Source organism: Crinia signifera, chromosome 4, assembly GCF_055691185.1.
Source record: "Crinia signifera chromosome 4, ASM5569118v1, whole genome shotgun sequence".
Classification (NCBI taxonomy): domain Eukaryota; kingdom Metazoa; phylum Chordata; class Amphibia; order Anura; family Myobatrachidae; genus Crinia; species Crinia signifera.
The window spans coordinates 298,490,386-298,503,309 of record NC_139220.1 but is presented as its reverse complement, the minus strand read 5'-3'; the positions used below and the strand labels follow the sequence as shown (position 1 = coordinate 298,503,309).

Below are 12,924 nucleotides of genomic sequence, written 5' to 3'. Positions count from 1 at the left end.
AAAATACATTTCTTCTTACAAGTATGTTCACGGGTACTTCATTTTCCTTTTGTATAGGATAGTGGTTCTCAAACTTGATCCTCAGGACCCCACTTTTTTTAGGTCGCCCGACAGGTGCACTCATTACTCACTGACATCAGTGCAGTCATCTTAGCAGTATGCAAGTAAAAAAGGTCATGCTTGGAACTCATGCCTATTGGCAGAACCTTTGAATATCATTCATCGGACACCCAATAACAACCAAATTTCTTCCATTGAACTAACACACAAAATTGCGATTTTAATCTGTTGTACCTTGCTGTATCAACAGCACTTAAGGGTCTCATTAAAGACAGGCCGGTCACCTACAACCAGAGGAAGCAGGCATTATGTAAACTGGTTCTATACTAAACAGATAAACAATTCATAAAAAAAAAAAAACGGTTGAAGTTAAGGCGGCCATCCACTAGTGCAGGGGTTCTCAAACTATTTGCTCTGGGACCCCGTCAGACAATAAAAATTATTACAGGACCCCAGCAAGTTACCACAGAATGGCCGCCACATGTGTGGTCAGTGAAGTGAAGTACCCGCTATTGTGACAGGGAGGCAGTGGGTAAGGGGATGGAAGAGGGAAGCAGAGGATGTTTACTTAATGAGTTTTCCCCTGTCCCCCCCCCCTTCACAGACACATTAATCTGATGGTCAGCAACATGCAGTCGTGACCCCATTCTGAGGTGGTCAGGACCCACTTTGGGGTCAGGACCCATAGTTTGAGAACCACCGCACTAGTGTGATGGATCAGATGTGGTACCTCGCAATCTCACCCCGCGGCTCCTGGGGGACAGAATCACATAAGATACATTGTATGCGGATCTTTTGCATACTATGTATCTTACGCGATCCTGGCAGGGGCTACGGGCTGTGACAAATATTCATGCCCGCACACAGAAACGTGCCTCACATCACAATCGTAGATAAATGACATGCGATGTGTCATTTTTTTTTTTTTTAACAATCAATCGGAATTGCATAAAAATTGCCAATATCACACTAGTGGATGTTCCACACCCTCAGACCCCAGTATAGACAGAACAATAGCCACCTATTCTATACACAGACTGAAATTATATAGATCATATTGTACACAAATGTTTCTGCAGAACTAGTACAGGCACAAATGTGTAAACATACAGTAGACATAACATTGCTTTAATATGTTAAACTCGAGACACTGGTTATTAGTGCGTGTAGAAAAGTTTATATATCACACAGACACACATCAATGAAACACCTAAGTGATTAGTTTGGGCTGCGTTATCAGTCTCCCATCTCCTTGGAGACAACTCTGGGGTAACCCTACGCCTGAGCTGCCCCTGCTGTCACTAGAAAAGCGTTGCCCGGTGACGTCACCCATTGAGAAGCCCGCAGGAAGCTACGGGAAGTGCGCAAAGTCAATCCGTGAATAGGGAGCCCTGATGAGTACCTGTGAGGTGCCGGGCGGCTCAGGCTCCCGGTTGGGGCAACTTACCGGCCTACGAAGTTCTCGAGCACGGAACTCTTGCCGGCGCTCTGTCCTCCCACCACGGCTATCTGCGGCAGGTCGAGGTTACAGGACTGTCCTATGGAGCTGAAGGCGTCCTGAAGCTTGTTGACGAGGGGAATGAGGTCTTCCATCCCCCGGTTCCCCATGGTTGCTCACGGTGTCCGCAGCTCTCTCCGTTACCGCTCGGCTTCCTCTGCCATCCACTCAGCCCAAACGGCCGCCACCCGGCATCCCCTATTGGTGGCCGTTTATGTCAGTCTGCAAATTCTGTGAACTGATTGGTGGCTGTTTCGCCCTCGTCACCGCCGAGGAAGGGCGGAGAAGCCGGGAGGCTGGGTTACGTAGGAAGGGCAGTCTAAGCAGCTCTGATTGCTCAGCGACGTGATGTCAGTCAGGGGTGAGCGAAACTGATTGGCTCCATTCTGCTGTCACTCATGTCACGTGATTCCCACTGGTGAACATTTCCCACAGACCCGGAAGCTGGAAATAGCTTTACCTTGTTGTGGAGTTTCAAGTCTTGGCTGGCAGGGCATGCTGGGACTTATAGTTCATCAACAGCTGCAGAGGCACAAGACAGGTGTGAAGATGTATGAACACAGACGTCCCAAGTGTCTTGGAGTTGCCTTGTGACACCTGTTACTTGCTTGGTTTTTTTTTCTGTTTTTTTTTTGTGTTGTTTTTTTTTTCTGTGCAATATCAAAATTTCTTTGTTTTACAATTTCTAAATTTGCCATGCATGGGTAAAGCTGTTGTAATAAAATTAAGAATTGTTTATGTATAGATATGTAATATGAACTGTAAAGTGCTGTGGCATATGTTTGGGGTTGCCGTTTAAATCCCGGCGGTCGGGATCCCGGCGTTCAGAATCCCGACGCTGGAATCCCGACCGCTGAAATCCCGACACTTTCTCCCTCCGTGGGTGTCCACGACACCCCTGGAGGGAGAATAAATTAGCGTAACGAGCATAGCGAGGCACTGGGCCCGCTGCGTGGCGAGCGCAGAGAGCCCGCAAGGGGGGGCGATCCACGTCCTCCCCCCTTGTCGGGATTTTGACGGTCGGGATTTTGAACGCCGGGATCCCGACCGCCGGGATTTCATACTGAATCCTATGTTTGAGTTATAGAAGTAAAAGTTAATACTAAAATAAGTAGTGTCAAATTCATGGCCCTCCAGCTGTTGTGGAACTACATGTCCCAGCATGCTCTGCCACAGTTTTTATATAATGGATTGCTAAAACTGGCCTTGATGACGAAGAAAGAAAAAAACATTTTGGTACTTGTGTAGTTTCACGGCGCCAGCATGGCGCCGTGCGTCTGAGTCCCCTTGCGGGCTCGGTGGCTCGCTACGCTCGCCACGCTATTTAAAATCAACTCCATGCCAACATGGATAGTGGAGGTATGAACTATCCATGTTGGCATGTAGTTAAGTTACTTTTTTTAACATAGTTTGTGGCGAGCGTAGAACCCGGAAGTAGCACGGCGCCATGCTGGCGCCGTGAAACTACACAAGTACCAACATTTTTAGATGGTTTGATTTTTGCAAATGAATCTGTGCATTTATCGCTATTTGCGATGCATTCATAATTTGGCGGTGGGCGTTTATTCTTTGTTGGCGACTTTTTGATCGCAGGCAACTGCTTTATCTCTAACTAGCAATCCATGCTAAGTAAGGCCCTGTATATACATATCCTCACACTGGGCCAGATGCATTAAGCCTTAACAAGAGATAAAATCAAATGTGATCAGGAGAGATAAACGTCCAGCCAATCAGCTCCTTACTGACTTTTTTCAAACACAGGCTGTAACATGGCAGTTGGCAGGTGATTGGCTGGACGTTTATCTCTCCTTATCACACTTGGATTTATCTCTTGTTAAAGCTTAATACATCTGCCCCATTGGGCCTTATTCTAGTTCACTCTTTTTGGACAAAACCATGTGCACTGCAGGTTGGACAGATGTAAAATATGCAGAGAGAATTAGATTTGGGTGAGTTATTTTGTTTCTGTGCAGGGTAAATACTGGCTGCTTTATTTTTACACTGCAATATATATCTCACTTTGAAGTAAAACCCCACCCAAATCTAATTCTGCATATGTTACATCTTCCCCACCTGCAGAGCACATTTGTTTTGTCCATCTAAGAGTGAACTAGAATAAGGCCCATTGTCTTTCTTCACTTTCCCATCTTCCTGACCCAAGGCCAACATTTCTGGCTGACCATATCATACAGCTCACTTAGTGGCCCATTTATAATTTAATATTTGCACAAATATTAAGTATATCCCGAATGTAAGACAGAGGGACAGTAGCAAGAACCACCAGCAGCTGCATCCCCCATAGGTTTCTATGGGGGATGTGATGCAGCCTAATGTATCAATATCGGGCAGCATCGCATCGGGTCCCGGGTCTACCGCCATTCTGTGATGCGGTAGCCCATGAGCTACAGACCACATTGCTGGTGGCGCAGTGCAATCAGCCTGTAGGTGGAGGGTCAGCAATAACCGTGCATGTGCATACCCCAAGCTCCCGGCTGAGCAGTTTGTAGGGATAGGATCCTTTCAGAGACCCTGTCCCTGAGTCTACCCAGTGTTACATCCAAACGATTTTATCACATATTGCAATGCGATCCTGGGCAGTAGATAACCCCCCCCCCCCCCCCCCCCCAAGTCGCTTTGCAAATGCGATCCTATGGAAAAAGTGCCCCTAAGATCCTTTGCAATCTGGTGGACCATTATGCAATAGATAACACCTATCCTTGTGTATCAATGCTTATTTTCCTATAGATTGTAAGCTTGGGAGCAGGTCCCTGTAACCATTATAACTATCTATTATTATCCAGTTTTGTTTTATCACTGTTGTTTCCAACTGTAAATCGCAATGGGATTTGGTGCGCTATAGAAGAAAAAACACAAGACAGAGAAAGCAGCGCTCCAAAACAATTAAACGAAGTGAATGGATATATATATATATATATATATGTGTGTGTGTGTGTGTGTGTGTGTATATATATATATATATATATATATATATATATATATATATATATATATATATATATATATATGTATGTATGTGTGTGTGTATATATATATATATATATATATATATATATGTGTGTGTGGGTGTGTGTGTGTGTATATATATATATATATATATATATATATATATATATATATATATATATATATAATGTCCCAATAGACCGCACTCTCACTTCCACATAGTCAATACTGGGGTGTTCAGAAGGAGGTGTATATGTTTTTAATCATATAGCCTCATAAATAGTCCAATCCGTCCCAGCAGTTAACTGCAGGGATACTGAACACTCGCCACAGGGATCAAAAATAAATCCAATATTTCAGTCAGATGGAGATAAATAATCACTTGTGGTTTTTATTCCAATAAAGTATACACATCCTGCGCCGACGTTTCGGTCATAGCCTGACCTTTTTCAAGGAGCCTATAATGTAAACAACAATAACAATAGTCTCAAGGTGTATCCTATCACAGATAAGGAATTACACCCGATAAAGTACAGAAAAGGTTACATACGTTTTGAGGATGCATCAGTGGTACAACATACGGTGCCTCAGCCCAGGAGCGGGAGAACAGCTACACTGGGAGAGAGGCCCAAATCCAGCTTATATACAGTACCTGCAAGATTACTTACAATGGAAACACGTGCGTCTCAATTGGCCTCAGCGCCGTGACAGCGTTGCCGCACTTCCGGTGGCCGCGGAAGTACATCTGGCCGGAAGTGACATTGCGTGGAACGCATATTGTTATATATATATATATATATATATATATACATATAAATATAACCAATTTAATAGCACACATGTAGAAAACCTCAAGAACGAGATATAATAATAATAAAAAAAAAAGGATAAAATCAATGTTTGGTACCTGGAGGCAAATGGATGGGGGATATATGACCTGCACTGGACCAATAAGTTTGAATTCCAAAGGGCGGAGTCCGGATGAATGGTTCACTTGGTGCCGTTGGAGGCAGGGCCCTGGTAAAAAAAGGGGTGTGGTCAGTGGGAGGGGCATGGCCACACCCCTGTAGAAAAATATTGCAGGGGGTGCGGGCTGCTGCAGCTGTCTCTTTCATCCGCTCAGCACACGGCACTGAGCTGCTTGTGCTGAGCGAGGGAGAGAGGCTGTGCTGCTGCTGTGCCCGGTTTCTGCAGTGGGAGGAGGGGGGCGCAGGCCCTCCATCATACACGGGCCCAGGTAAAAAGTACCCGCTACCCCCCCCCCCCCATCTCTCATGGTTGGAGGTTCACAGTCCAGATGGGGGGCTGTATGGTTTCCAGCGAGTCCTCACTAACATATGGCTGATCTCGAAGGCAAATGGTACTCCAAATTAGGAATGGGCAGGTTGAGTCCAGAATAATGAGCAGGTAAGTATCCAGGTAGTTATAGGTAGGTCCCAGGTCACACCAAAGTATTTCACTATCAAAGGGTAGCTTTATCAAGGAGACTTGTTGCAGCACAATGTCAGGCATATATACCCTTCTACTTTGAAGGGATCTAGTGAGATCGCTTAGAAAATGCCCTGAAATCTCCCTGTGTGTAGGGCCTTTAAGAGTAAGAGAACAAAAGTCTCTATTTCATGTATCTTTTGCAAGTTTGAGGCTTATTTGAAGTATGCCTAGAAATGTGTCACCACAGGCACGCACCACACTGGTGCAAATCATGACTCATTATGGGCCTGATTCTGGTTCACTCGCAAAAGTCTAATGGACAAAACCATGTGCACTGCAGGTGGGGCAGATGTAACATGTGCAGCGAGAGTTAAATTTGGGTGGGGTGTGTACTTCAAATTGAGATCTATTTCTCTTTCAATGGTCCTGGTGACACAGCTCAACACTGGGATGTAGGAGGGTCCGAAGGAGCCAGGCACCTATCCTAAAGTTTTAGAGGGTAGGCTCCTCCCCTACTGCATCCCTGGACTCTTCAGTTCGTGTTAGGTGCCCACTGGAGTGGGTGCTATTCTAAAGGGCTGCAGGAGCAGCCGAAGAATTAGAGTAGTTAGGGGATTTTTTATTGTTTTATTAACTTTTACCCTAGCTAGGTAGGCACAGTGGCCCTTATTCTGATTGACGCGTACTTTCCCGCATACTTTCGGATCGCGTCTTTACGGCGTCTGCGCATGCGTGGAGAACGCCACGCGCATGTGCCACGCCTTGACTCCGTACCTGTTCGGGCAAATCCCGTACAAAACTGGTCACCGCAATCATTCGGGAAATATGGGCGTATTATGGGCGTCATGCGGAATGACACATGGGCGTAGTTTCAAAGTGGGCAAAACGGGGCGGAAACATGGGCGGACACGGGGGAGTACACTTATGTTGGGGGGCGTGCATTCGGATAGCACTCCGAATGCACGCGAACAAAAAGGGAAGAAATGTGCGGTGTCCAAAAGGCCACTATTGCTTTGCGGACACCACTCGTTCCTGCGGGAGGCGAACGGACCGCCTAATGACTACAAGCATTAACACCTGAACCCAATAAAATCGACTCCTTTACTCATTAATCACTAATAGGACGCTTGTCAGTGCTTTAATTGAAACCATTGCACTTAAATTGCTGGAAGGGTTAATGTGTGCAATGCATGTGTTAGGCATGCTTGTAAGGATATATTGGCATCTAATTGATTCCAATTCAAAATAAGCAGTTTTTTATGAGGATAGGTAATTGAATAAGTGGGTCATGTGATGTATTGCAGAAGATACATAATAGTGGGTTGTTTGGCGTAAATACTCCGCTTACGGGCGGTAGCACCGCTTGGCTCCCGTTCGGATGCGGTATTCCCGAGCATACTCTGTAATACTCTGTAATACCGTGCAGAATCTGAGTGTTTCTCCCGCACACGCATGGTTTGTATGTCGTCCGTAAACACGCCCTGTTCTTAAAGAGTGAGTCCGTCCGAATGCGGAGGACACGTGGGCGTTTCTACGGGCGATGGCCGCACGCGGCAGAACACCGTGGCGTGCGGACCGCTCCGTAAGAATGCGGGAATATCCGCACCGATCAGAATAAGGGCCAGTGTGAGGATTCTCATAGTGAATCCTCACACTGCTAGCGCAGCAGGAGCTGACAGAAGCGCGTCCTGTCAGCTCACTGTGCACAGGGGAGACACTGTCTGGTCTCCCTGTGCAGCGCTTATAGCCTTTTCTAAAAGGCTGCCTGGGCTCCGGAGTACCCTGAAACCGGCTCCACATTTAGGTGGGGATCATGGGGGACAGGCGCTCCGTGATGGCGGCGGCCATTTTATGCGGAGCTTACACGCTGAGCTCCTAGATGAGAGGACAGCAGCGTTGTGACAGGCATGTTCCAAGTGATCCCCAGTTGAGGGGGAGACACTGGAACTAGGAAATCCTACCTGAGGAGCGGCTGGCTGGGGGTGGTTGGCGCCAAAAGGTCACGGACCCCGCAGCAGCAGGGACCTGTGGTCTCTTCCTTCACTCTGACTTTGGCGCCTTTCAGAACGCTTGCAGCGGAGCTGAGCTGGCTTACTGATCCTGGCAGAGTGACTTGGATTTCCTGGGCATCGCTTCCCCGCAGTTGAAACCAACAGACAGATAAGTGATTGGGTGCATTGCCTCTGTATAAACGCTTGTACATTGTTTGCACTGTGTATACTGATAGATATACATTTATCACTTGCATCATGTCTGAGCATCAGGCTGTGGTTTTGGGGGAGGGAGCCCTTAGTGCACTGAGCGCGTGCAATGTTTGCACACAAAAGTTTGTCCCTGAGCAGATGGCCAAGGGGGGCTTATGTATTACTTGCGCTGATGTGAGACCCATGGGCAGTGAACCCCATAGGGCAGAGCAGATGGAACCTGCGTGGGCCAGGCCCTAGGCAGGTCAGTTAACGCTTTGGTGCAGCTTTTGGACAGGCAGAGTGATGGGCTGGTAGAATCACAGAGACCTATGCCATCATCTCAGCAGTCGTCTGGCTCCTTGCCTCTTACCCAGGCAGATCCTGCGCTGATTCAGGTGATGCAGGATACTGCTAAAGGGATCAACAGGTTCAGTGAAATGCTGGACAAAATGGATGATGTGGCAGGGACCCCTAGAAGGTCTTATGCTTTAACTACTGTGGTAGATGAGGAGGAAGGAGAGTATACTGACATCCCCTGGGATCAGGGTGATGATGTGGAAGAGAACTCTGCTGCTGGTATAGAGGATCTCATTGTAGCTGTGAAGCAGGCTTTAAAGCTGTCTGTGGAGGATAAGACTCCTGTTAAAGGTGTTTTTAAGCGACAGCGGAAGGAGGCTGTTACTTTTCCTTCAGATGAGGGGTTACAGGAATTGTTAGAAGGGGCTTGGAAAACTCCTGATAAGAGGCTACAGATGCCTAAGCGATTCCTTAGTCTGTACCCCATGCCAAAGTCTCATGCGGAGCTCTGGGAAAAGGTCCCAGTTGTGGACGCTTCAGTGGCACGTTTGTCCAAGGCTACTGTATTACCAGTACAGGGCGGTGCAGCTTTCAAAGATTCTGTGGATAAAAAGCTGGAGGGTAACCTCAAGGCTATCTTTGAAGGGGTGGGGTTTACCTTACGGCCCCTTATTGCTTCAGCCTGGGTCTCTAAGGCCATGATAGAGTGGGCTGGTGAATTATGCACCATGCTGCAGGCTGACCCTGGTGCGTTACTGCTTGCAGAAAAGATTAAGGCAGCTGCAGAATATGCAGTGGAAGCAGAGGAGGAAGCTATTAAAATGGCAACCAGAGTGTCCACAGTCTCCATTAATGCCAGGAGAGTGCTTTGGCTTAAAGCCTGGGAAGCAGACAATGAGTCCAAGAAGGCTCTGGAAACATTAGCCTTCAAAGGAAAGGTACTTTTTGGTACCGAATTAGAGGAGATTATAAAGCAGGCCACGGGCGGCAAAAGTACATTCCTGCCGGCCTCCTCAGCAAAGCAGACGTCCAGATTTTCTGCTTTTAAGCCGTCCTTTCGGCCCTCCCCTAGAGGTGGTGCGTCCTTTCGAGGACAGTCTTTCAGGGGAAGGTTTCAGTCCTCTAGAGGCAAGACACAAAAGTCAAAATTTGGCTCTTTTCACAAGAAGCCTGCCACAAAGGGAGAGGATAAACCCTCTGCATGACTGTCAGGGGCTTCGCCCGACAGTGACAAAAGTGGGGGGGCGTCTCACACTCTTCAGGGACGCTTGGGCTTCTCTAGGCCAGGATGCCTGGGTGTTAGATATTATAACACAGGGTTACAAAATCCCTTGCAGAGGGCCGCCTCCGAAGAGGTTCATCCCCACATCCTTACCAAAGGAGGCACGGCTTCGTACAGCTCTTGTGAGAGCAGCTCACTCCCTTTTGGAAAAAGGGGTGGTTACACCAGTCCCCAGGGCAGAGTGGAAGAAAGGCTTTTACTCCACGCTGTTCCTGGTGCCCAAACCAGACGGGTCTTTCAGACCAATACTAAATTTGAAGTCCCTAAATGTTCATTTATGGGTAGACCATTTCAAAATGGAGTCCCTACGGTCAGTACTCCTGAGTCTGGACCAGGGAGAATTTTTGGCGTCCATGGATGTCCAGGACGCATATTTGCACGTTCCTATACACCCGGAGCATCAGACCTTGTTGAGGTTTGCCATAGGAGACCTGCATTTACAATTCCGGGTGTTACCCTTTGGGCTAGCAACCGCGCCAAGGGTATTCACAAAGATAATGTCAGTAATGGCGGCGGTGCTGAGGCTCAGGGGAATCACAGTAATACCCTATTTGGACGATCTCCTGTTCAAAGCAGAGTCAGCAGCCATGCTGCAGAGTCACTTGGCAGAGGCCATCAGTTTTTTGCAGGCTCACGGCTGGATTTTAAATTTGCAAAAATCTCAGTTGGTACCGTCACAAAGGCTCCAATTCTTGGGAGTCATACTGGACACCCATCTTCATCGGGTATTCCTCCCGGAGGTAAAGGCCAGGGATCTGGTCACCCTAGTCCAGGAGATTCTCAGGGCTCAGAGCATTTCAGTATGGAGGTGCCTCAAGCTCCTGGGGAAGATGGTGGCGTCATTCGAGACGCTTCAATTTGCCAGGTTCCACTCTCGGAGGTTCCAATGGAACATTTTGTCAGCCTGGTCAGGAAACACTTTGACCATGAAATCCGAGATGATAGTGCTGTCTTCGGACACCCGAGAATCCTTGAAATGGTGGACAGAAGTAGATTCCCTTCAGTGGGGTCGGTCATTACAGACCTGGGACTGGTTGATAGTAACTACCGACGCCAGTCTCAGGGGCTGGGGGGCAATAGTCCTGGATCTCAGGCTTCAGGGCCTGTGGACGGCAGAGGAATCAGCGTTACCAATCAACATCTTGGAGCTGAGAGCTGTCTGGAAAGTGATTTCCTTGGCGGGAGACAGGTTACAGAACCTCCCTTTGAGGATTCAGACCGACAATGCCACAGCTGTGGCGTATCTGAATCACCAGGGAGGTACACGCAGCAGATTGGCCATGTGGGAGGTGTCCAGAATCTTCCTATGGGCGGAACAGAATGTTCCAGCTGTATCGGCTATATTCATTCCAGGAATAGAGAATATAGAAGCCGACTTCCTGAGCAGGGAGGAGCTCAAGGAAGGGGAATGGAGCTTACACCCTCAGGTGTTTCACCAAATCACTTCGATGTGGGGAACTCCGGATGTGGACCTGATGGCATCCAGGGTCAACCGTCAAGTGCCCAGGTTCTATGCCAGAACAAGGGATCCACTAGCGGAGGCTGTGGATGCCATGACTATTCACTGGCAGGGAGATCTCCTTTATGCATTCCCACCAGTACCAATGTTACCGAGACTTCTGAAGAAAATACAGGGGCAGAAGGTTCCAGTGATCTTAGTGGCCCCAGATTGGCCAAGGAGGTCCTGGTACTCGAGGCTTCAGAGGTTGTCTGTGGACTCATGGCGTCTACCTCTGAGACCAGACCTTCTAAGACAAGGCCCATTCAATCACCTGGATTCAGATCGATTGATTTTGACGGCCTGGCTATTGAAACCACCATTTTGAAAAGAAAAGGGTTTTCTGAGGCAGTAGTACAGACGATGATAAAAGCCAGAAAAGCTGTATCTTCGGCAAATTATTATAGAGTCTGGAAAACTTACATTCGATGGTGTGAGAGAAGAAAGGCTCATACATCTCATTTTAAGCTATCAAGAATGATGGAATTCTTACAAGATGGTTTTTCATCGGGCCTAAGCCTTCAGTCACTGAAGGTGCAGATTTCGGCCTTGTCCATCTATTTCCAGAAAAAGATAGCCATTTTGCCGGAAATTCAAACCTTTTTACAAGGAGTATCCAGGTTGAAACCTCCATACAAGCAACCAGTAGCACCTTGGGATCTATCACTGGTTTTGGAATGCCTTCAAAAGGCACCTTTTGAACCTTTAAGGTCGGCTGACTTTAAGTTTCTCACGTGGAAGCTAGTGTTTTTGTTAGCAGTAGCATCTGCTAAAAGAGTTTCAGAGTTGGGAGCCTTGTCATGTAAATCTCCCTTCTTAATTTTTCATGATGACAGGGCTGTTTTAAGAACAGTGCCTCAGTTTTTACCGAAGGTGGTATCTACCTTCCATTTAAATCAGGAGATAGTTCTACCTGTGTTTCAACCCCCAGAGGGTTCTAAGAAAAGGGACAAGTTGAGAACTTTGGATGTTGTGCTTGCCTTACGCATATATGTGGACAGAGTGAAGAGTGTCAGGAAGACTGACACATTGTTGGTATTGTATGACGTACACAAAATTGGTTGGCCTGCATCTAAGCAGACTATTGCTAGGTGGTTGCGGTCTGTGATAGCCTTTGCATACACCAAAGTGGGTAGACCGGTACCGGCCAAAATAAATGCGCATACCACCAGGTCAGTTGCCACCTCTTGGGCGGTTCGACATGGGGCCACAGCTGAGCAGGTTTGCAGAGCTGCCACTCGGTCATCTGTTCACACATTTGCCAAATTCTATAGATTCCATGAGTTCGCGTCGGAGGACGCATCATTCGGGCGAGCAGTGCTGAGAGCTGCAGACCTGAGCGTACCCTCCCAAAGGACCGGCTCTGGAACGTCCCAGTGTTGAGCTGTGTCACCAGGACCATTGAAAGAGAAAAAGGGATTTTTGTAAGAACTTACCGTTCGAATCCCTTTCTCTGATATGGTCCTGGTGACACAGCGATCCCTCCCTTACGCTCAGTAAGTATGCCAGAAGTTTCATGATGTTCATGTTAAAATGGTTAAAAATTAACAGTTTTCTGTTATAAAATGTGCATATAATATGTGCAGGCGTTTGTACTGAGTTAATGTATTCCAGTGGCTTTGAAAGATTGAACTGAAGAGTCCAGGGATGCAGTAGGGGAGGAGCCTACCCTCTAAAACTTTAGGATAGGTGCCTGGCTCCTTCGGAC

At 47.4% G+C, this 12,924-nt stretch overlaps 1 protein-coding gene across 4 annotated transcripts in view; it reads right to left on the bottom strand.

Moving 5' to 3' along the window:
* DNM2 (dynamin 2) overlaps positions 1-1,832 on the bottom strand; it is a 62,983-nt gene extending 61,151 nt beyond the window's left edge. For 2 of the 4 annotated variants that reach the window (XR_014473612.1, XM_083185138.1), the window contains exon 1: positions 1,508-1,832. Coding sequence is in view for 3 of the 4 variants with exons in the window: in XM_083185138.1 (XP_083041264.1) it covers positions 1,508-1,668 (161 nt within the window). In the remaining variant the exon portion in view is untranslated. The remainder of the gene's footprint in view (positions 1-1,507) is intronic. The other 2 variants (XM_083185140.1, XM_083185139.1) reach the window with 1 other exon arrangement.
* Positions 1,833-12,924: the final 11,092 nt, after the last annotated feature.